The 25,362-nt window shown below is 35.3% G+C and overlaps 10 protein-coding genes across 10 annotated transcripts; 3 read left to right on the top strand and 7 right to left on the bottom strand.

The window, feature by feature from the left end:
- Positions 1-1,086: 1,086 nt before the first annotated feature.
- On the top strand, positions 1,087-2,924 carry FSST1_008874 (Zn(II)2Cys6 transcription factor domain-containing protein; the record flags this gene model as incomplete). The annotated part of the gene is made up of 6 exons (XM_083225798.1): positions 1,087-1,214; positions 1,269-1,471; positions 1,522-1,576; positions 1,630-1,846; positions 1,901-2,040; positions 2,090-2,924. The coding sequence occupies 6 exons, from the start codon at positions 1,087-1,089 to the stop codon at positions 2,922-2,924; spliced, it is 1,578 nt and encodes a 525-aa protein (XP_083084835.1).
- Positions 2,925-2,937: 13 nt separating this feature from the next.
- FSST1_008873 (bZIP transcription factor) lies at positions 2,938-3,916 on the bottom strand (the record flags this gene model as incomplete). The annotated part of the gene is made up of 2 exons (XM_083225797.1): positions 2,938-3,722; positions 3,781-3,916. The coding sequence occupies 2 exons, from the start codon at positions 3,914-3,916 to the stop codon at positions 2,938-2,940; spliced, it is 921 nt and encodes a 306-aa protein (XP_083084834.1).
- A 343-nt stretch (positions 3,917-4,259) lies between these two features.
- On the top strand, positions 4,260-5,267 carry FSST1_008872 (uncharacterized protein; the record flags this gene model as incomplete). The annotated part of the gene is made up of 1 exon (XM_083225796.1): positions 4,260-5,267. One exon carries the CDS (start codon positions 4,260-4,262, stop codon positions 5,265-5,267), a length of 1,008 nt encoding a protein of 335 aa, XP_083084833.1.
- A 251-nt stretch (positions 5,268-5,518) lies between these two features.
- On the bottom strand, positions 5,519-6,111 carry FSST1_008871 (uncharacterized protein; the record flags this gene model as incomplete). The annotated part of the gene is made up of 2 exons (XM_083225795.1): positions 5,519-5,815; positions 5,869-6,111. The coding sequence occupies 2 exons, from the start codon at positions 6,109-6,111 to the stop codon at positions 5,519-5,521; spliced, it is 540 nt and encodes a 179-aa protein (XP_083084832.1).
- Positions 6,112-6,797: 686 nt separating this feature from the next.
- FSST1_008870 (uncharacterized protein) lies at positions 6,798-7,392 on the bottom strand (the record flags this gene model as incomplete). Its single annotated transcript, XM_083225794.1, has 2 exons — positions 6,798-7,027; positions 7,086-7,392. 2 exons carry the CDS (start codon positions 7,390-7,392, stop codon positions 6,798-6,800), a joined length of 537 nt encoding a protein of 178 aa, XP_083084831.1.
- A 707-nt stretch (positions 7,393-8,099) lies between these two features.
- On the bottom strand, positions 8,100-9,498 carry FSST1_008869 (FAS1 domain-containing protein; the record flags this gene model as incomplete). The annotated part of the gene is made up of 2 exons (XM_083225793.1): positions 8,100-8,765; positions 8,824-9,498. 2 exons carry the CDS (start codon positions 9,496-9,498, stop codon positions 8,100-8,102), a joined length of 1,341 nt encoding a protein of 446 aa, XP_083084830.1.
- Positions 9,499-10,156: 658 nt separating this feature from the next.
- Positions 10,157-11,942, bottom strand: FSST1_008868 (FAD dependent oxidoreductase-domain-containing protein; the record flags this gene model as incomplete). Its single annotated transcript, XM_083225792.1, has 3 exons — positions 10,157-10,399; positions 10,456-11,340; positions 11,415-11,942. 3 exons carry the CDS (start codon positions 11,940-11,942, stop codon positions 10,157-10,159), a joined length of 1,656 nt encoding a protein of 551 aa, XP_083084829.1.
- Positions 11,943-12,547: 605 nt separating this feature from the next.
- On the bottom strand, positions 12,548-12,827 carry FSST1_008867 (uncharacterized protein; the record flags this gene model as incomplete). Its single annotated transcript, XM_083225791.1, has 2 exons — positions 12,548-12,687; positions 12,743-12,827. 2 exons carry the CDS (start codon positions 12,825-12,827, stop codon positions 12,548-12,550), a joined length of 225 nt encoding a protein of 74 aa, XP_083084828.1.
- Positions 12,828-13,379: 552 nt separating this feature from the next.
- Positions 13,380-13,871, top strand: FSST1_008866 (acyl-CoA N-acyltransferase; the record flags this gene model as incomplete). The annotated part of the gene is made up of 1 exon (XM_083225790.1): positions 13,380-13,871. One exon carries the CDS (start codon positions 13,380-13,382, stop codon positions 13,869-13,871), a length of 492 nt encoding a protein of 163 aa, XP_083084827.1.
- Positions 13,872-13,947: 76 nt separating this feature from the next.
- Positions 13,948-15,198, bottom strand: FSST1_008865 (uncharacterized protein; the record flags this gene model as incomplete). The annotated part of the gene is made up of 1 exon (XM_083225788.1): positions 13,948-15,198. One exon carries the CDS (start codon positions 15,196-15,198, stop codon positions 13,948-13,950), a length of 1,251 nt encoding a protein of 416 aa, XP_083084826.1.
- Between the last annotated feature and the right edge of the window lie 10,164 nt (positions 15,199-25,362).

Below are 25,362 nucleotides of genomic sequence, written 5' to 3'. Positions count from 1 at the left end.
ATGTTACTTTTATGCGGACCACTATCCTCTTGTTCTTCGTGTAAATATCAACTCTGCCTATCGATATTCATTGTTATCTGGTTAATGATGCAGAAGAATGAAATTCAGCAACTACCAACTGTGCTACAGCGTCATCACCACTGTGCTTGCATTCCAATCATATACTGGGTCTATACCAGATGGCTCTTTATGCACCAATCGCAATGTTCATTCACCTGTTGTTCAGTTTTAACTTCGCAGTTGCAAAAGCAACGGCATATGTGATATGGAACTTCCTTCATAATCACATAAATGGAAGGATATGCTGTGCTGTTAATCCCAGCCATAATTGTAACGTCTTGTAAATGCTTGTTTGTTACCGTAAGTGCTTGTTCGAGATTGGGAGTGTGCAGTCACTTGTTGGAATTGATGTTTGTCCCTGTGTTTGGTTGATGACACACTCGTTCTTATACTTTTGTTCATGAGTTGGCATTTTGCATTTGCTCAACCGTTCACTTTGCTGAGCCTGCTGTAGTCACTCACCACCGCATTGTGACAATAATAACGAGTGTACCCATTACTCTTGTCAGTTGTGATTGCCGCCCTCATGGATTGCAATTGAGTCAAGTTCACAACAATGGAGTGATACAAGATCTGTGTGATTCTAATAGTCTTTCATAATGAGGTGAAGGAATCATAGGAATGATGCTGGCAACGAGTACTGGACATGACCGTCGTCTTATCAATCTTATTCATGTCAGCACAGGCCAGGCAATGCACCACTTGTGGTCAAAGACGTATTGAATACAAATGCCTATATCAAACTCAAGAAAACAAGATAGCAGTGGCCACCATTGCGTATTGAGTTGTTATCGTATAAATTGGGAAAATGGGATGGCTGAGAGCATTGGGACTTTAACTCATCATATAATCATGATCTCTAAATGTACTAGGGAATGCTGACTTACCCTGCATATGAGTAACGCGTAAACGTCCCAAGACAGCTTAGCTCCGTCAGCATGAACCCATCTTATCTACTATCCATGCCCAAACACCGCTTCAAGCCCAATTCACCTTGCAATCTCTACAAAGTGAAGCGCTAACATCATGGCTATTACACCTGAAGATGCCCCCAGTAAGGGAAAGCAAAAAGAAAGACAGTATACCCGCAGCCGAACGGGATGTCTGACATGCAGACAGCGCCACCAAAAATGTGACGAGACACGTCCCATCTGGTCAGTAAATGTGCCCTGTCACACACGCTCTTGTCCATATTAACTGTTCCCCAGTGGGAACTGCGTAGGTATCAAACGTCATTGCGAATATCCCGCTGCAATCCTCCCGCTCCGAGAGCGCAGAAAGAAATGTCTCCCAGGCGAACAGCAGCCATGGACCAATGCAGTAACGATTTCCAGAGCTGTTGGGCCTTGTACCGCTGGCGCAGCTCGGCCTATAAGCATGGCTTACAGATCTGACGCGCTGTTCCACTACTGTAAGATCCCTGAAGCCGCCGCAAGCCAAGAGACTGAATCTACTCTATAGTCTATGACCTGGAAGACCCGTTCGACATTGCTCCCAAAGAGAAGCGACAAAGCTTGTAAGCCGTTTTGATCATTTGTTCCTGTCAATACTGACGTAATCACTTGTCAGATTGACATCCACCATGCATAGCAGTGATACACTGCGCAATACCATGCTCATTGCCGGATTACATTTTGCCTGGAATACAGGCCAGTTACAGTCTTTCGAACCCACGTTCTTATTTCACAAGATTGAAGCTATGAATAGTGTGAACAAATTCCTTCGGAACTCGAGTATGAAGTACGCCGTTTGTGTGAGAAATATCGCGACGTTGTGCTTTACAGAGGTAACACTGCCATGTTAACTCTTACCTACCATGGTAGTTGGCTAACCGAATCAGTGTGCGATGGGAAACATTATTGCCAGTGAAACACATTTGGATGGTCTGATGAAGTTTATGGACATTCATAGACCACCTCACAAGGCAACACCAGCAGAGTATGAGCTGGATGACGAGTTGGCGAATCGATATGTTCTATTGTACGTGGACAACTATCCAATATAACCCACAGCTAACAATGCGTCGCAGCTCATACAACTTCATTCACGGCTTCAAAAGCCGAGTAGAAGATGTTCTTATAAATGGGAGTGTCACAAAGAGGGGCCAGACGCCATCGCCCGCTCTTGTGGAAAGACTCATGCATGAGTGGCACAAGCACGAGGTACAGGGACTTGATATCAGACTCAAGTCATTAAAGATGATCCCTTTCTTCTTTTCCGAACTACCCTCAAGTACAAAGTTTGTTGATATTGATGGGACAGATACCGTGGAATGCTTGGAGACGCTGACCTCGACTGCTCAACTCAGGACACAGGGCATGGATTTTGATGATCAGCAAATGATATGGCAGGAAGGTGCTGCGACTCGACTTATGCTGGCCTTTGTTGAATCTCATATTAAGTCCATATCGACTGGTGGCAGTAAAGCTCCAGGTGTGAAGGTTCATTCTCGGATGGCTTCAACATGGTCTGGCATGGCTACAGCAACAGGCCTTTACCTCAACACAATCCTTCGCTTCTGGAATGCTGGTGAACTGATAGAGCCACGGCTTCACCGTCGTGTTTTACTCGTACTCCAACAAGACTTGGAGCGCAGTCGTCGAAGTGCTCGTTCTCTGAGTGATCTTTGGTTCTGGAAGGCCTTTATCGGTGCGATGAGTGTTGAAAAGCACGCTGTTTCATCTACTAGTGGTGTGTTGAATGGGATGAAGGGGATATATGAAGGCTTTGTTAGGGAGTGGAGTATTGTAGTTGATACCATTCTATGGGAACGAGCAAGAGTGGCGTTGTCTAGTATCGTGTGGCCTGAGGTGTTTCACTCCGAGGAAATGGCGCAAGAGTTGTGGTACAGATGTGTTTTATGATACTGGACGAAAGTCATGCTCTCGTTACTCGCGGGTCTTTAAAGGCTATCATGTCGCGTACCACCTGCCAACCAATACTTTGCTGATTAAATTCCTCATACTCCTTTCCCGCAACGTTACACCACTTATCCAAGAACCACGGCGTAGCCTCCCAACTCTTCATGTCCCAAGGTGGATAACTATCTTTGGTCTTTTCTCCCTTTCCAGACCCCAACTTCCATGTTACTAGACCCCCTCTTTCATAAACATCAAGTTTTAGCTCCCAGCTGTTGAAGGTATCTGGTAGCGCTGCGGATAACATGATGGCTCGTTCGCGTAGGAACGGGAGAGGTATTAGATCTAGGCTGATATGATGTGGAATGAGGATCTGGGCCATGGTAGGTCGTAAGTGCACAGGCATGCTTGAACGTGCAAAGGTGGAGAGGATATCCGAGCCTTTTTGAACAAGGGTTGAGTAATCGACAATGGAGGAGAGGTTGGGTTGATGGAAGGGAGAGAAATTATATGCGGTACAGTCTGCGACAAGGTTGAGATCGAAGCCCAGTGATTCTGCATTGGCGAGGCAGGACCCAAAGAAGGCTGTTGGAAAGAACCGAAGCATGTTGGAATAGACATCGGGAAAGGTTGATGATACATCAGAGTCTGTATCATCCGATGATGAGGTATCGTTGAAGGGAATAAGTTGTTGGTCTTTGGAGCAAGGGACTCGTCGCTTCAGGAGTGGTCTTGACCGGCTATTACTTCTTACTCGAGCAATGACCTCTTTTTTGATATTTCTCTCTTCCTTTTGGCGTTTTCCTAAACATTTCAGGTTAATGACGTTTGAGGTGTGAGCCGAGGATACCCTTTAACTCACTATATGCCTTTTGGGCCAGTCGGTTCTGCTCTCTTCTGGCAGGGGTCAGGACACGTCGCTTAGTGGGCGGACGCGTGTCATTGCCCACATGTTTTGGCATCAGAGACATGGTTCGATTGGGTTCTGTGGCTTGCATTCTCTATTTTCTCAAGACGGTGTCAAGAATGAAGGAGGGAGATGGTTTGATCTCGGAGCTTGTAATGGTAAAGTCCATATTCCGAGCGGGGCAAATTGGCTGGCTTACGCATTTTGAACCAATCAGAAGCTGACTAGGGTTTTGATCCTCCGTGGCTTACTCGTGTACCGCCATTCAGAAGTTGAGGTTATCGCCAGGGTCGGTCAAAGTCCCCTGAAGGTTAATAATACTTACTCTAGAAATCACTATAAGTAGAACGGGTGACCACAGTGAAGATATCAATTAAATACTTTGACATCCATCAAGTAACACATACCTTACACTCAATAAACAAACACCAACAATGACCACCAAAACTATCACAGTCGTCGGTGCTACTGGCACTCAAGGCGGTTCAGTTGCCAGAACCTTTTTGGGTCTTCCCAACTGGCACGTTCGCGCTCTTACCCGTCGATCAACCTCTCCCAAGGCCCAAGCTCTAAAAGACCTTGGAGCAGAGATTGTGGAAGCCGACATGGACGATGCCGAGTCTTTGGTAAAAGCCTTTGACGGAACCCATGCCATCTTTGCCAACACCGACTTCTGGGCTCCTTACACAACTGCTCTCGCCGAAGGGAAAGACCAGGCTACCAGTCAACAGATCGGCTACGACACTGAACACCGACACGTCAAGAACGCTGCTTATGCCGCATCCAAGACTAAGACTCTCGAAAAGTACATTTACTCTGCTCTTGGACCCATGAAGGAGGTGTCAAAGGGTAAATACCCCCACTGCCATCATTGGGAAACCAAGGCCGCTGCCGTCAAGTACATTGAGCACGAGATTCCTGAGCTGGCCAAGAAGACATCATACATCTACATCGGAGCTTACGCTACCAACGCTTTCCTGTACCCAAAGAAGGATTCTGAGACTGGCGAATATGTTCTGGATCTCCCTGCATCCAAGGATCTGAGATTTCCCATCCTCGACACCGCCAACTCAACTGGCCCGTTTGTCCAAGCTCTAATCGAAGACGAGCCCGTTAGGACAAAACTCTTGGCCTATGATAGCGAACTCTCCATGAGCGAGGCAGTGGATATTTGGAACAAGGTGACAGGGAAGAAGGGTGTTATCAACAGCATGTCCGAGGAAGAGATGCATCAGAAAACAGGTCTACCGTACGAGGTTTTAGACGGAGCTGCTTACTTGGACGAGTATGGATACACTGACGGCATTGAAGGAGTCATTATGCCCGAGCAATTGAAGAAGCCTGTTAAGACAGACAACTTTGAGGAGTATCTCAGGAAGCAGGATCCTGAAGCTCTGTTGTCGTTTCAGTATGGTCTTCCTGAGCCTCCAGCGAAGAAGTAATAATCTGTGTAGTCACATTAAGTAGATTCTTAACATAATTCAATCACATGTTGTTGGTTCATTAGTGGTTCATATCACATAAACTCCGACTGAGCGTACTCAATAGGTCAATGTGAACAATCATTTGTATTCTGACCTGTCCAATACTCCTTCAACTGCCATGCAACTCATTCAATTGCCGCCACTTGCTTCAAACTCTGGCCTCGGATGACACTTGCCACACTAACATGCCCCTATACCATCGCAACTTCTCAATCCTTCTTCGGACGAGCACCCGAGTTACCACTCTTCAAGGTCTTCAAAGGCCTTCGCCCAACCCGACCCTCTTGGTTCTTCCTGATCCACATGTACTTCTTCTTCAGACGGCCGTTGGTCATGAAGACCTTGGGCATTCCACTGACTTCACCCTTGTTGGCAAGGGGTCCATCTTGGAAGACACCGCCAGTAGCACGGAACTTGGCGGGAAGGGATTGCCAGAGCTTGACAGCGATAGCAATGTCGGATTCAGACATGTCGTTGCGCTTAGGTTCGATGGCGTCGTTCATGGCCTAGAGAGACGTATCAGTAACGGCCAGTAAATGAGTTTAGTTGGAGTACATACCTCGATTTCGGCGAGCTTGGCATGTCTCTCGACGTGGCGTTCCATGGAACCGTTGCGGTCGACAATAGTTGCTTTACAGATAGGACATTCCTTGGAACCGCGGTATAGGCGCAACTTGATTTCGGGATGCTTTCTGGCACTTTCGGGTGAAGAGGGAGCTGAGGGAGCGGAGACAGATGAAGCTGCAGAAGGTTGAATAGGAGAAGAGGGCTGAGACTTGCGCTTTATAATGATGCGAGCCATTTTGACGATGCTTGATAATGATGCTGTTGACGATGTTGGTGCTGATGGCGATTGCGAACGATATTCGGATAGCGGAAGATGGTCAGAAGCGAAGAATTAAGAGAAGTATTTCTGCGATCCGAGATTGCCTTTTAAGTTGATAATTATGGCTATTATTCTTTTGGGCGTTTATTAGTACAGCCGAGCGTTTACAAGTGAGCCATGGAAATTGTCAAGCACCAGCCGTTGCCAGCTGGCTGACAGTGACAGAATCCATCTCACTTGGGAGATTGCGGGACCCTGAAACTGATCACTGCTGGCCGACTAAGCTCGCTAAGTTCAAGTCAATTTGCGTAGGTAGCAAGCTACCAAGATAGGTCACAAAGGATGCAGAGAGTAGAAGGTAAAGCTGCGGTGGTTTGTGAGCTCCATTGTCAACGCACCTAATCTATGAGTATGTCACTCGCTTTGAGACGCAGCTTCAATAAATAACAGGAACCAACTGCCCTTGTTCCCTGGTGCAGGTTTCCTTGGCCTTTGATACATGAACGCCGAGTTCCCATGATCAGTCCCGAATAGCTTCACCCCTGATGTTCGCCCGTTCACCGAATCTCTCAGGTACCCATTCCAAAATTCCATGACGCCGGATCCCAGCCGAGTTTCCGTATTGCTGAGATCATGTGATTTTTCTCAAATTCGAATCCGCTTCAGTTGTGCTTCCTGTACTTGCTGCTGCTGCCGCTGGCTTCCTGGGGCTCGCTGGCTCGCTTCTTGGACTCTTCGCGAGCTCTCTCGATACGCTGAGTGCATTCCTGCATGCGATCATTAATCTCTGAGGCGACACTGATAAGCCGTGCGGACAGCCAGTAGGGAGCAACTCTCGTCGCACTTTCAATGGCTATCTCCATGGCAGCATGGGCGGATACAAGTCCTTTTCCTGTGGATAGCATTAAATTAGTACGAGATTTATTCAGGTTAAAGGACTCTCTACTTACGTGCATCAATCGCGACTCTCTCAAAGTTCTCGGCTTCTTTCTCCCTTGCTTCGAGTTCCTTTACCTTTTTCTCAAGGCCCTCATTTCGGGTGATGAGTAAGGCGATCAAGTCCTCGGAATCCTCTGACTTGGGGGTCGGATCGATGATAGGGCGACCTTCAGCTTCGTTCATAGCCTGGGCAATACCAGCCGTGAGGCCAGCCGTATACCACTTGCGCCCGAACTTCTCGAGAGAGGAGAGATGATCGACAGATGCTGCGTAGGCTTCGGTGTCCAAGCCGGGAATCTCCATGTTAACCACAAGCATTCTGAAAACCTTGGGAGTGACTGAAGATAAGGAAATGAGGTTTCAGTGAAAAGTGAGTTGAAAGGTAGAGGCGCTAGTGGGTAGCAGAAAAGTTGGCCTCCTAAGTCTTAGGGTACGAAAACAAGTATTCTAAGGACTATAGCCTAAGGAGCATAAAGTGGCCTGATGGTTTTGTCCCCTATGCTTCCAGCGGCCAACGTTTCTGGTACACTGATGAGGCGGGAGGATTGGAGCAATGGATGAATTCTTGTGTAAGGCAGAGGACTTTCCCGTGTGTAGTGTTGTAAAGTTTGAACGCGGAGATGATTTTCTGTTAAGAGAAAGGTATATGCTTTCAGGCAGCAGAGGATGATAAAACGCAGCTCTGATTCACTGCCCGCTAGTCTGAGAAGACGCCGTTTTCCTCTTCGTCAAACTACAATAATCTAAGCTAAGCGCCAGAACAATAGCACCAGAGACTATCGTGCCAATGCATAGCTCAAGGTGACGTGACTGTTGTCCAACGTTTCAATGCAAACAAACACTCGGTCCGGTACGGTGGAAAGGCTATTCTGAGATCGTAAGTCGACTAGAGTCTATTCATTTCTAAACAATGACAATCAAGAGGGTGTTGTTTGTTGCTTGTTTTCAATATTCCATATTCATCTTCATATACCATACAAAGAAACACTATTCCAGTACTTCAATCTTTTAGCGTCCGATAAACCTCACAGCTCGCCATCCTGCCAGTCAGACTCAGTATCATCGTCCTCCACATAATCCTGTAGTCTCTCCTTGAGCTCCTCAACACTAATCTCACCGTCAACCTCAGAAGGATGCTCGCCCTTTCTGTGAGGGGGGATAGGAATGGTCCTGGGAACGTGGATAACACCATTCTTACCAACAGCGTCATTGAAACCAACAACAACATGTCCGTTCAGCACAATAGTAGTCCAACTCTTAAAAGTGTGCACATCAACACCAACGCCCCTCTCAAGTAGCGTAGGCAGCTCGATGTGGAAGTCACCTCCATGACCGAGATCCTTCTTCTTGAGGGTCTGCTTCTCATCGCCGTAGTAGATCTCGTCGCTGTAAAGCGTGATGTTGGGCACGATCTGGTACTTGAGCAGCGCGCGGAGATACTTCTTGCCTGTCTCTGTGTTAAACAGGAAGGCGTTGGCGCGCGCGCCGAGACGCGCCCAGGCTTCGTTTGATGGGGCAAAGACGGTGCTGCCGATCATGGGGACATGGTGAATGTACTTGACAAAGTCGGTCTTGTCGTAGGCAAGGAGGAGTGTTGAGAATTGGGCGGGGAAAAGGCTGATTTCTTTGCCGATGTAGGGAGGGGGGACGAGAATTCTGTTGACAGCGTGGATGATGCCGTTCTTGGTTTTCTAAGAATAGTTAGTCACGGTTATAACGTGTCGGACTCCGGGTCATGATGATACTCACAAAGTTGACGGCAATGACCTTGCTGTAAAGGTTGACGCGCACGCCAGAAAGTCCAACACTGGTTCGGAGGCGCTGAGGCTGGTCGCCTAGAAGCTTCTCCTTGAGAGTGGTGGGAACAGTGTGGGTGAAGAGGATTCTTGACGCGGGATACTCGCCAATGCCGAGATGGTAGTTGAGAACATCTTGGACAAACTCATCGCTAGGCTTGTGCTTGTGGTCATCGGGGATATGCTCAAAGGCCTCATCGGTGGGCACAAAGAGAGTATAGTTCTTATCGGTGCTATTCAGAAGCTTTCCAAAGCTTTCGTGCTCCTGAACGAGCTTGAAGAACTTCTTTGTGTGGTTGCTCTTGGCGATGAGTTCGTATGTGGTGTGGCCTGTGAAGTCGCCACCTGTTCTACCGAAAATAGAAAGGGGCTCGTCGCTGTTGGTGACATCGTTGTCGACAAAGTCGTGGAAGAAAGCATCTTCATCTTGAAGCTTGTTGTGAATGGCGGAGGAAATCTCGGTGGAGAGCTGCTCAGTCGCTTCATCAAGAGACTTGCGGAGACGCTTTGGGATGTCCTCTAGAGTTTCTTTAAGATCGTCTTTGAAATCATTGAAAATATTGAGCGACTCTGGGAGGACGAAGGCTGAAGTAGCCGTGGCCAATGTGAGAGTCAGCAGAGACCTCATTGTGAGTATGGATGATAGTATCGACTATCAGGTAGAAATGAAGAGATTGGAGGACGAAGAAAGACAAAAGAATTGAGCCGGCAGCAGATGCTGGTATGTATAACAACGTCTGTCAATGATGCTCAGACTTTATGAGGGTCATACCGTTGAGATGGTGGGATAATGAGTTGATATGACGCTGGCACAGTACAACGAGTGTTGGCGTCATCAGCGAATTTACCCCGCATTATCAGGGTGTCAAAAAGGGTCACGGTAAACTTTGACTGTTATTATGTTGATCTTTTTCTTTCACTCCAAGTCCGGCTTCTTCGGGTCTGACGTGAGGCGTTGAGTAACGCGTGTCGGCTTATCAACCTTGAGCTAAGTAATTTGTACGCGTATACCGTAACCTGCAATGAATAACCGCGTATATTCACGTTCATGGCTCACAACATACGATCTAACAGTTGAATGGAGGAACTAATGGCAGAATTCAAGGTCCGAAGCACCCAATAGGATAAATTCCTATTTTCCTACATAATTATGCGGTCACATAATAAGCCCAACAGGATCCCAATCCGGCTCTACCTAGCTCCAGTGTAACAATAGTGGACTCAAAGCTATACCTGTCTACGCGACCTCCACTACTTTATTGACCAACACGCTACTGGGCCACCATTTAGCTACCAGCTACATTCTCTTGATCAGCCTTTCCGGCCTTATCAACCGGGTCCAAATTGCCCTTAGAAGGCCCCATCACACAAATACCCTCTCGGGAGAATCGACTTCCATGTACAGGACAATCAAAACTCTTCTCGGTCGTGTTCCAACACACGACACCCTTCATATGCGGACATAAAGCGCTGTACTGTTTGACATTTCCCTCTTCATCCTTGTACACTGCGATGGGCTTTGATCCGACCTTTGATGAGTTAGCATATATTCAACGCGTAGCCTGGTGACACAGTTCTTTCTTACCTTGTTCAGAACACCGCCCATGCCCCGACCGAGATCTTCAATATCGGCAATGTCAGACTGCAAAAACCTCTTGTACTGCGCGTTGATCTGCAAGTCATGTGATATCATGCTGGGCAGTGACTTCAGCATGGATGCAATACGCTTGGGAGAGTAGACCTCAGCCCATGGGTTCTTGACTCCATCGATCTCATCTGCGATCAATCGGCCAGCCAACACTCCGCTCGTCAAACCATCGCCAGAATCACCTGTGATGATGTAGATGTGGTCATTGCCCTGGTTCTTACCAACAAACTGCATAAAGTCCACTGGCTCGAAGATCTGTCCGCTCCAGCAGTAATCGACCGAACCAACCTGCGAGAAGCGCTCGCGTGTCCATGTCTCCAGTTCTTTGAATTCAGTTGTGGTGTCTTCCTGGCCGACCTTGTGATCACAGCCTCCAACGACGATGTAATCATGTTCATCATCGCAGGCTGTCAGTCGAATGTACTTGTACTCCTCAGCCTGGTCGTAGAGGAGACAATCCTCAATCGAACCCTTGGGTACTCTGGCGGCAATGCAGTATGTTCGCATAAATTCCATCTGTGCGATAACACTCAGTTTCTGTAGAGGGACACAGGTAGCTTCGACGGCATTGTTGCATTTGATCGAATTGCCATCTGAGGTTTGCACAACAACGGACTTGTTACCGATTCCCAAGATCTCAATGCCCTTCTCTTCGACTGACATGACTCGGGTTTGGTCGAAGCAGCGGAAGTTGGGTTGGGACTTGAGCCACTTGAGGACTCCGTTGAGATACTTTGTTGGATGAAAAGTAGCTTGGTCCTTGACAATAAGTCCTCCTCGTTGGTCAATAGCTCCATCCCATCCACAAACGGTGAGTGTTTCCTGGTAAATGATTAGTTCAAGTTGGACTGAAACTGAAGGTAATAGTGTAAGTCAGGGCTGCAATGTGTACTCACATCAAACCTGGAATCAATTCCAAACTTTCTTTGCGCTGCTTCCTCCTTCCGCAATTCGTGCATCTCTTCTTCGTGATCTTTCTTCTCTTTGGTGGAGTACTGAGAGACTTCGTACGCGGGTAGTTTGCGATATTCACAATCGATTCCAAGCATCTTTGAAATTTCACCAACGCGGTCTCGTCCCCAAGCGTGACTCTCTGCGGCAGCCTTGGCACCTGCATCGCCGTGCTTCTTTGCAATTTCAGTGTATCCATCATCCAAGTCGTTGGTCAAATGTCCGCTGGTGCGGCCAGTTTCTCCTGAGAGAACCTGGCGGGCTTCAAGAAGGACGACTTCGCGGCCTCGACTGACGAGCTCATATGCGGTGGATATTCCTCCGATACCACCACCGATTACACATACATCGGTTTCGATATCTTGGTTTAGCTTTGTGAAGGAGGGTCGGTTGGAGACAGGATCCTGGTGTACCCAGACTGCGTCGGTTGCGCCTGAGGTGTGAAAGAACTGCTGTGACTTGGAAGAGGCCATCGTGGACTGATAAGCTTTAAATGATAGCTGGACTGTGCAACGACGAGAAATACGAGAGACTTTGAAAGCAGCCGAGGTCACAGAGAAGAGCATTCTAGGCTGTGCAGGTTATGTAGAGCAAGTGTGCTGCAGAAAGGGCGACGTGCACGTACTGGAGCTCTCTATATTATGCGAGATAGCACATGATGTCTATGAGCAGTACAGTGTGCATGTTTTAGAAAGAACACACTGATTGGCAAGAGCTCATGCCCTTGGAGAGTAGAATACATATTGAAGTGCGTCAGCATTAACAATTTCACATCACAAAGTCGTCACTGTTTGCACAGCATTCCCAGCGGCTATAAGAGGCCCGGAAGAATTGGTCCTTTGACTTAGAAAGGGGCCAATTGGAGTAAAGATAATACAGCTGTCATCCTTGGCGCTAGTGCAAACGTCACAATGATGGACCACATCGTGTTACAAAAGAGACAACACAAAGGACAGAACTATATTGGCTTTACGGCCACGATGCAACTTCACTCAATCACTGCAGCATTATTGATGTTCTGTTCGGTATTTATATATTCGATTAATTAGTTTGATTTAATTTAACAGCTCGGAATTAATTAAGCCTTCTTCTCTCCTCCCATCTTGTCCTGGACAGTTCCTCCAATGCTTCCACCAGTTGTGAATTCCTTGCCAATTGCACCATCCTTTGCAAGGGGGCCTCCAATCTTTGCCGCAGTACCTCCAATAGCTCCTTGCTCTATAAGACTCTTGTTAATTGATGTTACAGACATAACGTGACTATTTCTGCTTACCTGTGAATTGCTTGCCGATAGTACCTTGCTCGTCCATGGCCTTGGGGACAGTGCCAGTCAGGTTGGTTGTGGGCTTGTCAGACATGGTGATTATAGGAGATGTAGTGAATTGGCTGTTGAGGATTGTTGTTTTTGGATGTGATGCGATATTTGAGATGTAAACAATGGAGGATAAACGGAAATGTTGGTATTTTATAGGTAATTGATGACGGCACATCTATGATCGCATCACTGTACAGTCGTGATATCATTCAAGAGCTGGAGCTACGAACGCGGCTTACTGGGCTGAAGTCACTCCACGCAGATCGATCAAGATCAATATTAACAAGTAAATAGTTCAATTATTTTAGCAACGCAACAAAGGCAATTTTGTTTCTAGTGTCCTGCGCTTTCTTCCATGCTCACGGTGTTTGTTTAGGTGGCATAAAGTCTAGGTCTATTCCCTCACTATTACCGTATCAGCTCAGCAGCCGACTTGGTGGCAGAATGCCATGCCGGGCTTCGGATCTGAGCCTGACTCCTCAATTGAACATGCTCTTAATTGTAACTTCACTCTCCAGTCTTACCGTGATTTAAGAGTTTTAATATTTTGAATACTGATCGACTCTACATTTGGTCCGAGAGCTGTTGTTCTATAATGGACGACCCTCCATTCAATTCACCAGGCCTCTCAATCCAACGAGCCGAGATAGATGACATACCAAACATCCAGTCAATCATTCACGAAGCCTACGAAAAATACATTCCACGAATGAACAAACCCCCAGCTCCGATGACGACAGACTACAGATCCCTTCTCGCATCGCCAGACCATTCAATCTTCGTCCTCCGGCCTACCAAGAAAGAAATAGTCGGCGCGCTAATCCTTTACCACCCAGACAATGAGAATGAGGTTCAGGTTGACAACGTCGTTATTGACTCAAAGGCCCAAGGCCGCGGATATGGTAAAGTATTGATGCGATATGCTGAAGACTTTGCAAAAGGCCGCGGGCGCAACGCTCTGATATTATACACAAATGTGGTTATGGTGGAGAATTTGGCCCTGTATCCTAAGTTGGGCTTTGCAGAAACTGGGAGGCGGACGGAGCAGGGGTTTGAACGTGTATATTTTCGTAAAGAGCTATTGTAAACACTGGTATCACTTTTCCTTGGTCTATTTTGTATATGCCCTCAATCTATTTGTCGCAATGCACGGCGTCGCGCTTTCAATTACGCGCATCTCGTAACCTCTCAAAGCTAAAGTTCCACACTTCAGCCCTCCTAGGTCCATCAGAAGACTCCACAAGTCCGACGTGCTGCAACACGCTCGGATCAAGCGCCCACTTGGTCAATCCATTGTCGCGCGCAAAGTCTTCCATGATCATGTCCCCAGGGAACTGATACGGTGGCTCGCGCAAGAAATCCTGTAGAGTCTGCAAGTGGTGGTTTGGAAACACGAGACCCTGCGCGCAACACCCGTAGCGTGGCATCTCCCGCACCGTGGGTGAGGTCGTAAAGAGGCGGTGCAACGAGATGCGCCCCGTTACAAAAGCTAGCGCGAGACAGGCAGGGATCCAAAGACCGAGGAGCAAAGCGATTGTTTGCGCAAAGTCTTTGGACGCAAACGATCCTGCGTTGCGACGTCCACGACAGCGCAGAGCGAGGAGGAGACACCCGATAAGGCATGTGTAGCCTAGGATTACGATTTTTAGGTAGTCGAAGATCTCCTCGTTGTTCCATCCCATCAAGATCTCAGAGTAGAACAAGCGCAGGTACATCCAATCGTGGTGCGCATCCTTCGCGTGTTGCTCAACCTCAATCACGCCCTTCTTGAAGCGCGTGAACCAATCTGGCGAGGCTATTATGTCGTCCTCGATGAGGGCAAAGTATGTGGGGTCTCGTTCTCGGCAGGCTTCGAAGAGGACGGAGTGATCTAGACGGATGTTCTCGACTCGGTCTTCGCTGCGACCCATTCCGCGGATGTCGTGCGCGAGGACTTTGTAGTCGAGGTCTGGTCCGGCCTTTGCAGCAGAGCTGTCATTGGAGTAGATGAGCACATCGTCGGCAAGCCCAAAAAGCCAATCCTTGCCGTAAGCAAAGTGCTTCTTGGGATCTTTGTCGGCGAGTAGGACCACAATATGTATTTGATTGCGCTCATTCGGGGTCAAGGTGTCGACCAGGCTGCCGACCGTGTGCGCGAGAAAGGCCGACGTGGTGCGATTGATGCTGGGGATTCCGATGCAAAGGAACTCATTCTCGACCTGGACTTCGGTGCGCTGCTTGTGTTTAACGGAGTAGATTTCGCGTTCGAGGTACTCGTCGACCTGGGCTTCGCGGGTGGCTGAGAAGCGACGGTTGAAGGCGATGCGGCTCTTGTAGAAGAACGATGAGGGGTCATCGTAGCCGTTGCGGTAGCTCCATAGCAGAGCGATAAACCATATCAGCCAGAAGCCAATGTTTGCGTGAGAAGGTCGCATGACTTCATTGCTGATTCGAATGGAGGAGGAGAGGAGGAAAAGCTGAGGAGAGAAAAAGAGAGGAAAAAGAGGCGCATTCAGCTGTCAAAAAATGCAACCCACTGTGTGTTCCTAGGCTAGGAGGCTTAGGGGTTGAGTTTACGGCAGGATTGTCTTGGCTCTCCGCTGACGTACCGTACCACCCATTTAAGCCCATTAGCAAGGCTGAGTTTACTGAACTCAGTGCCTTCTCCGTTGTGATTCAATTCGCTGACCCGCTATCTCCTAAGGCTATATAACGCCTGTGGGGCCCCCACAGCCCCGCCGCCACCACAAATTAGTATTATATAAAAAATAACCTCTATAGGATAGCCTCTGCTTAAACCCTTATTTTTCCTATATCCCTTATTTAGCCTATAACTATATTTAAATATTAATAAAATTATACTTTATTATAAGGCTATAATTAAGGCTACTAAGGCTATTTCTTTTACTATTAAATTAAAGCTTATAAATCTACTTAAAGGCTTTAATTTTTAGCCTTATATGCCAGTATATTATAATATTATTATTATATTATTTCTATTAAGTCTTATTAAGCTTTTTAAGTAATTTTACTTAATTTTCCTTATTAAAAAATAGGCTAAATAGACTAATACTTATATTATATAAATCCTTTAAAATATAATAAATTTATAAGCTTTAAATATTAACTTAAACTTTTAAGAGCTTATTTTAATAGCTAATATTTATATATAGCTTATTATACTTATTTATATAGAGAATAATTTATTAAATAGCCTTAATAAATTCTAAGAAATTAATTACTTTAAAGAAGTTAATATAATATATTTTATTATTAAATTTATTATATAATAGTAATTTTACTTTATCTTATAATATCTTTATATTTTTTTACCTTTTAAAGAGCTTAAGAATACTATTAAATATATTTATATTTTTAAAACTTTTAATTATTTTATAAAGAAATAAAATAGCTTAAATAGTAAATATTTAATAATTTAATAATATTATAAGGCTATAAGGCTATACTTTTAAATAAGCTTTTAATAAAACTTTATATTAAAATAAAGCTATATAAAATAATAAGATAATAATAAATACTTTCTTTTTCCTTATATAATAAAATTACTAGTAAAGAAAGGTAAAAATAATAATAAAAAAGCAAGTTATTTTACTTTTAATATTTAATATATTAAATTAACCTAGATTATAATTATAATATTAATATTATATTATTATACTATTTAACCCTATAACTATAGCCTTATAGCTAAGTAATATATAAGGCAATTTTACTATATATATAGTAAGATTATTAAAGTGTTAAAAATTAGCCTAGCTTTATTCTAAGATCTATATAACCTTATAATAATAAAGCTAAGATATATTTTTATAGGTTAAAGACCTTTAATTAAAGATAATATAGTATTAGCTATATTTAGCTATAAAGTCTTATAATTCCTTAGTATTCTTATTCCTTAAAAGGATTTATAATAAATTTAATAGGAAGGGTAATAGCTTTATATACTATATTATAAGATTAAAAAAAGAAATACCTTTATAATAAAAGAGATTATATTTTATAATATAATAAGTTAATATAAGCTATAATTAATAGAATTAAAAGTATTTATTTAAACTATTAAAGATAAATATAAGTATTTTAAGTAATAAGAAACTTTATTTAAGTTAATATTTATAAAGGAAGAAATTTATATATAGTTAAGAGTTTAATATAAAGTTAAAATATTAAAGTAAAATCTAATTAATACTATAGTTAATTAAACTAAGTTATATAATTAAACTTCTTATTATATTATATAATTATTTTAATCCTTATATAATTATACTATTAATAATTTTAATAAAGACTATTAAATATATAATCTTATATATTAATAAGTAGTCTTTATATATTTAAAAGACTATAATAACCCTTTAAATCCTAGGATTTTATATATCCTTTAATAAATATATAGTTTATTATAAGGAAAAATCCTTATTAAAAGTAACTATAAAAAATAATTTAATACCTTAAGGCTTAAAGATATAAGTAGCTATTAAGTAAGGCTATTTCTTATAGTAATAGCTTTATATACTTAAGGTAATATAAATACCTTAATAAAGGTATATCTCTGCAGTATATTAATATAGTAATCCTTATAAGCTTATAGAAATATAGTAAATTATACTTAATACTATATTATCTCTTCCTTTTAATATATATTATATATTCTTTAATAACCTCTTTATAATACTTACCTTTATTTAAGCCCTTTATAAGTAAGGTATTATAGCTATAAGTATAATATATATAAATTATAAGCTTTATAAATACTTTATTAAAGTAAAAGCTATTAAAAAAGCTAGTAAGCTATATTAAAAGTATAATTAACTATAAGCTATATATTATAAATTATAAGTAATAACTATAATTATAATAGTAAAAAGGAGAATACTCTTTTAATTAATATAAAAGCAGGTCTTAAATTAAAGAGCTTAAGACCTATAAGCTAATATATATACCTATATATAATAGCCTCTAGTATCCTTATTAATATTAATATATATTATATACTAGCCTTAAAAGGAGGTAATATAGTCCTTAATACTATCTATATATTTATTATATATAATTATAATCTCTTTTTATCCTTTTTAATTTAAAATTCTATATTACTTTTTCTTAGAAATCTTCTTTTATTACTTATTATAATATTTTTTATTATTCTTAAACTTAGCTAAATATAAAGTATAATATTTTATAATAACTTCCTTATTAATATTTACTATCTTTATTTATAAGTTATATTTAAGTCTTTATCCTTTTTATTATATTATAAATCCTTTAAATAGCTTATTATTTTACTTAAGGTTATATATTTCCTATTTTATTAGGAATTTAATCTTATATTAATTTTCTTTATTAAAATCCTATTTAATAAGGCTAGGTTTAGCTTTAATATAATTATAAGTATAAGTAGAAATAAGGTATTTAATTAATATAATAGGATATATATATTAATTAAAAGGCAGCTTAAGTTTATATATTAGCTTATTAACTATTTATTTAATTTAAAATAGGCTAATTCTTTATTATAACTATTTATAAGGAGGATTTCCTAGGAGATAATATCTATTATATAGTTATAAATAAATATAATTATTCTCTTTTAAAGTAATAAGGTAATATTTCTTATTATAATATTTCTTTCTCTTTATTATAATAAAGTTAAATACTAGCTAAATATCCTTATAAATAGTTTCTTAGAAAAATAAGAAATTAAAGATATTACTTTTATTATTTAAAAGCTAAAGGGTATTATTAAATCTAAATCTATAAATATATTCCTATATAAATATTCTAGTTTTAAAGTTAAATATACTATTAAAATTAAACTATAAATTTAAGAGTAAATAACTTTAATTAACTTTTAGGTTTTTAATATAATAAAAATGCAATATAATCTTAACTATTTAATTCTTTTATTTAATAAGACTATTTACTTTAAGGTAATAAGTAGTAATTATAATTAATTTATAATTAAAATATTTCTAAAGTATTTACTAGAAAGGACTTTTAAACTTTTTATTTTAATTTAAAATAATTACTTTTAATAATCCCTAGTTAATTAATAGGAATATTTTTAATAATATAACTGCTTAATCTTTAGCTATATATATAGTATAGCTAGGTATTAATAAGCTTTTTTTACTAATAGTATAAATTACTATTATAAGCTAATTAAATAACTTAAAGCTTTCTATAGCCTATAGTAATTTAATTAATATAATAAAAGGCAATTTAATAATAAAGTCTATTATAATAGTATATATTAAGAGTATAAGTAATTAAATAGGTATATAGTTTTTAATTCTCTTTTATTAGTTTATATATTTAAGATAATAAGTTTTATATTTATAGATATACTTTTTAATTTATTTAAATAGATTATATATAGATATTTTTAATAGCTTTTATATTATTTATTTAATTTTAAAGTAATATTTATTATTATAAGCTATACTTATAATATCTAGAATTATATTATATAGAATATAAAGGCAGTAAATTCCCTTATTATTATAATTATATAATAAGCTTTACTATATAATAAATAGGATATTAGGCTTTAAAGTATTTATAATATCTTTACTATTTAATTTATTAATAGTAATTAGCTTAATATTTAATAAAATTATTTTAATAATTACTTTATATTTTATATTTTTAATATATTTTATTAGAAACTTAGTTTTAATTTCTAAGGCTATAAAGGCTTTAATTCCTATTAAGATATTATCTAAGGCAATATAGTTAAAATAAAGCTAATTAATATTAATATTAATCTCTATAGCCTTAAAATAACTTAATATATTAAGAATAAAGTTCTTTTTTCCTAGGATATAAAATACATATAATTTATATTTTAAAAAGTAAATTAATATATTAATTAGGCATTAATTAGCTTAATTAAAACTAGAGATTTCTAATATTATTTTCTTAATAATAGGCTTAATAGTAAAATAGTTAATAAAAACTATTAAAAAACCTTTTATTAATTTAATTTAAGGCTTAAGGTAATATATAGCCTATATTAAGTAAGCTATTTCTAATTTAATTAATTTATATTAGAGTTCTACTAAAGATAATATTCTACTTAAGAAATAAATTAAGAAAATAATATTAAAAGGAATATATATTCCCTCTTTCTATATATATTTATCTTTAATATAATAAAAAATAGCTTTAAATTCTTATTATAAGCTAATATTAATTTATAAAAATAAATATTTCTTTAAATTAAAATAAAATAGCCTTTTACTAGATATAATTTAATTTTATATAGCCTTAAATAATATTAATTCTTTAGCTATAGATTTATAAAAAGTTATTTTAATATAGGTAATATATTTGCCTTTATTATTATTAACTACTTTACTATTTTATTTTCCTTAAGTAAAAAAAGTAACTTTATATTATTAAAATAGTTTAATAAGTTAAGTATAATAAGGAATTAAATATTATATATAACTAATAGTATTAATATATTATTTAAAGGCAATAAGCTACTTTAAGAACTTTAAAGCTATAAATATAATTACTTTTTCTAATATAATTAATAATCCTAATATATTAACTTTAAATCTAAGTATTTATATACTTAAATATTTTAGCTAGCTCTTTTTAAGAAAGATAATAAGATTCTTAGTTTTAAATAAAGAAAATAATACTTTTAAATATTTTAAGTATTTACTAATAAAGTAAAAGTAAATAATAATATTATTAATAAATATATAGTAAAAGGATTAATATAAATAAAGTAAATAATTTATATATTATTATATATAGGCTAGTAGATTATAAAAACCTATTAAGGCTATTATTAATTATTTAAGTTTATAATAACTAATAATAATAAAGTAATCTTTATATTTTACTTTAACTTTAAATTAATAAAAGAAAGTTAATATATTAATAACTAAAATATAAGTAGCTTTTTATAAAGCACTTATAATATCTTTTTATTTAGGTAATAAATAGCAGTTAAGTATAATAACTTTATTTAAAGTATAAAAGTCTATAACTATATATTCTTTTTATTTTCTATTTATAATTCTCTAGACTATAAAGATAAAAGCTAAGAAAAGTATAAGTTAATATATTTATTTTATTTATCCCTATTAATATAATTTATTAAAGGTTTTATTAATAAACTCTTTATTTTTTATTTTATAAGTATAAAGGTATTAAAAGACCTTTTATTTATATTAATTCTTTACTAATAATACTATTATTTTATTTCCCTTATTAACTTTAATTAATTTAATATCTTTTTAAATATTAATAAAGTCTTTAATTAATTTAATAGTATTTACTATAAATAATATTAAGTTATTATAAATATATACTTTATTTATAGTTATAATCTCTAGAAGGTTTAATTATTATTATACTTAAACCTTATAAGGGAGTTTATAATACCTTATCTCTTTTTTTATTAAGTAAATAGTTTTATTATTATTTTCCCTAAGTATTTATAGCTTACTGCTTAATAAATCTATAAAGACTATAAATAGCTATTATTCTTATTTATCTTATTAATAATAGGCTTTAATAATATCTACTATTATAGTATTTAAAATACCTAAGGTAATAGTTTTAAAGTACTTAATAGACTTTAATATTATATACTTAATAAACTTTAATACTATATATTTCAGGGTCTTAAGAATAATAGCTTTAATAGCTATAGCTTCTAGGGCTAAGGTAAGAATAAAGTTACTTAATAGGCTTATTTATATACCTATTTATAATCCTTAGATAAATTCTTTATTAAAGCTATTTAAATACCTAGCTATATTAACTATAGTAAAGGCTATAAATATTACTTTCTAATTAATTATTAAATATAACTATTAAGACTTATATTCTTTTAAATTACTTAGTTTTTATTTCTAGGAAATATAAATATCCTTATTAGTATTATTAGTAATTATAATATTAAAATAGCTATTAATATCTATTAGACTATTAATAATAATAAAAAGAGATCTATAGAATATATATAGTTATTCTTTAGGAATTTCTTTCTATAAAGTAGAAATAAGTTATAATTAACTAATTAAAATAATTATAGCTTATATAACTTATACTTATTAAATTACCTTTTAAACTAATTAAATTACTTAGAAAAAGATATAAAAGTCCTTAAGTATAATATAGTCTAAATAGTAAATAGTATTTATTATATTAACCCTATAAGGGACTATCTATTTATTACCTAATAAGGCAGCTAATAAGGATAAAGATATTCTATTTTAAACCTAGCCTTTATATTTAAACTTTATAAGCCTAGTATTATTTCTATTATATTAAACTCTATTTATATAGAAAGTAAAGGTAATTTACTTATTATAAGGTTTATTAACCTTATTATTAATTCTATATATATATATTAGCTTTTTCTTTTTAATTAAGTAGTTTAATATTTAAAGCTAATTATAGCTAACTATAGGTTTATTATACTTTATATTTATATAAATAGTTATTAAAGGTCTAGAGAGAAATCCTTAAGCTAGAAATTATAAGTAAATATAATTTCTATTTATTTTATATAGAATAAGTATATAAGCAGTAATTAAAGTAGTATATACTTAGTTATTTATTAAGGCTATACTATTTTATTATTATTTTATAGTATTATAATTATATCTTTAATATATATATTAGTAAAGCTTATTATAAAATAGGAAATCTTAATAATAATAAATATATTATTTAGTTTTTATAAATATATTCTTACTTAATAGCTATTTCTTTAAAATATATCCCTTAGATTATAAGTATTCCTAGAATAAGCTTTATATTATAAAGATTTATTTATAAGTCTTATAATTATATACCTCTATATTATTAATTATAAGGAAAGTATTATTATAAATATTATTTAATAATAGGCCTTTTATAGTTATAAAACTTAAATAGGCTTCTTAAAAGGCTTTAAAGCTAATAAAAAGGCTATTATTTATAGAGTAGCTATTATCTATAGGGGTATTATTATTTAGACTAGGTATAATATTAATTAATATTAAATATATCTTCTTAAAATATATTTTCTTTTTCTCTTAAATATAGTCTTTTTCTTATAGTTAATTATTATAATTATCTTATATATAGTTATTTATATTTTAGTCTTTTTAAGAGCTTTTATAGCTATATTAACTATTATAATTTTAATCTTTACTCTTATTATCTTATTATTAGCTATTATAATATTTATTAGAATAATAGAAATCTCTTTAATAACTATCCTTACTTTATTTATTATTATATTATTTATTTCTATAGGAATTATTTTCTTACTATTAATTATAATTAAAGCTAGACTTTAAGGCATTTTAGTTAATAGTCTTTTTAATAGCTTCTCTTTAATTCTAATAATTATAAATAAAATCTATTAACTTAGTATTTTTATCTAAGTAAAGAAAGAAATATATAACTTTAAGATTAATTATAAAAAAGATTATAAAGAGAATAAAGGTCTTATTAATATATCCTAGTTATTTTACTAGGTTTACTTTATATTAAGCCTATTATATTAATATAATTTTCTTATAAATAAGTTATAAAGAGTATAAATTAAAATATAAGGCATTTTATAATTTATTATTAAGTTATTTAAATTAATATATAATTATTTAAATAAATTTAATAATAAGTATATTTAAGAATTATTCCCTTTTAATACTATTTATTTTAGATATTAATTAAGTATAAGCTTTATTAATAAAGATTAAAAGGTAATAATTAATAAGATAATCTTCTTTATAATATTTAAATATTAATAAGTATTCTTTAAATATAAAAATATCTATATAGATATATTTACCTCTTAATATAATAATAAAACCTTAATTATAATAATTATTAAAGTAATTTAAGTTAAAGACTAATAAGTTTTCCTTTTTAATCTTCTTAGAGATATTACTTATAGTTATATTACTTACTATAATTATCTTATAAATACTTTAATATATAGGGAAATAACTATTTTAATATATTTTAAAAATATAGCTTTACTTTTAAAATAGTTAAATATTCTAATTAAAGCTTAATCTATAGCTTATTTCTTATATTATTTATAATCTATAAGAGTTTAACTTATTTAAACTAAGAAAATTAAATTATCTAGGTTAAATAGGCTATTAAATAATTCTAAGATTAAGTTTAAGGTTAAAATAATATATAGTCTTTAATATAGCTTAATTACTTTATATTATAAGATATAGCTTAAAAGATTTTATAATTTCCTTATATTATTATAGTAAATACTTTAAATAAAATAGTTAAGCCTATTTAAGTAATACTAGTAAAAAGGCTAATAGGCTTAAGCTAATATTTTATAAAATTATCTATTAAATATATACTATAATATTATAGTCTTATATAGTTATAATTTCTATAACTATATTATTATAATATTTATCTATTAAATAATAAAACTAGATTCCCTAGCTTATTATCTCTTATTTTTCTTATAAAATAAACTTAATAACCTTAGAATCTTTATTTAAATTATATAGGGAAGATTATTATTAATTAATTTATTAGTAATTATATATAAGAGGAATAGTATTTTCTCCTTTAAAGTATATTAACCTAGGTTATATTAATTAGGTTTTATTTATTAGGGAATTATCTAAGAATTATACTATTAAATATAATAATAATAAAGTAAAAGTATTATAATACTAATTCTAGTATATATTACTTTAAGAAGTTTTAAAGTTTCTTTCTTTAGTAAGGATATTATTATTAACTAAGAAACTTAATAAGTTTAATAGTTAAAGGTAAAATCCTAGGAGTAAATTAATAATTATAGCTTATTAAAATATAATAAGTATATTAAATATATCCTTATTAAAATAATAAAAATCTTATTAATTCTTATAGCTAGCTTCTTTAATTAAAGGATAAAGGCTTAAGTAATTAAATTATAAGGGAAAGCTATACTCTTTAAATTAAATACTAATTTTTTTTCCTTAGGTAAAAGTTAAATATAGAGAATCCTTATTATATAATTTTATTATTTTTAGAAGTTAAGCCTTATTAAAGCCTTATAAATAATAATTATATTTAATATTCCTATTAAAATAAGTATTTATAGTTTCTTAATATAGCTAAAGGGTTAAAGGCTATAGCCCTTTAATTTATATATTTAAAGAATAGAAATACTATTATTAATTATAATTACTTTATAGATAACTTTTTCTTTAACCTTAATAATATTTAACTATTTCTATTAATTAGTATATAAGCTTATACTTAGATTATAAGATAATATTAAATACCTTAATTCTTTAAAATTAGAATTAAAGCTATATTACTATTTACCTTTAAAAAGTAAAGCTAGGTTAAAAGGCCTTTTCTTTTATTAATTATATATAAAGGGTTAATTATAAAGTAAAGTTCTTAGTAATTAAAGGTATATTATAGTAATATAAAAAGATTATATTAAAATAGGTCTATATTAATATATAGGAATATATAATAATTAATTACTTAATTAAAATAAGGCTTAAATTTATAAAGTTAATATTTAATTCTTTAAAATTAATTTTTTAGTTTTTTCTTAGAGATTATTAAAAATAAGGCAT

This window comes from Fusarium sambucinum, chromosome II, assembly GCF_050947815.1.
Source record: "Fusarium sambucinum isolate potato_lamoka chromosome II, whole genome shotgun sequence".
NCBI lineage: Eukaryota > Fungi > Ascomycota > Sordariomycetes > Hypocreales > Nectriaceae > Fusarium > Fusarium sambucinum.
The sequence above is the reverse complement of the archived record's forward strand: the minus strand, read 5'-3'. Positions and strand labels throughout refer to the sequence as shown.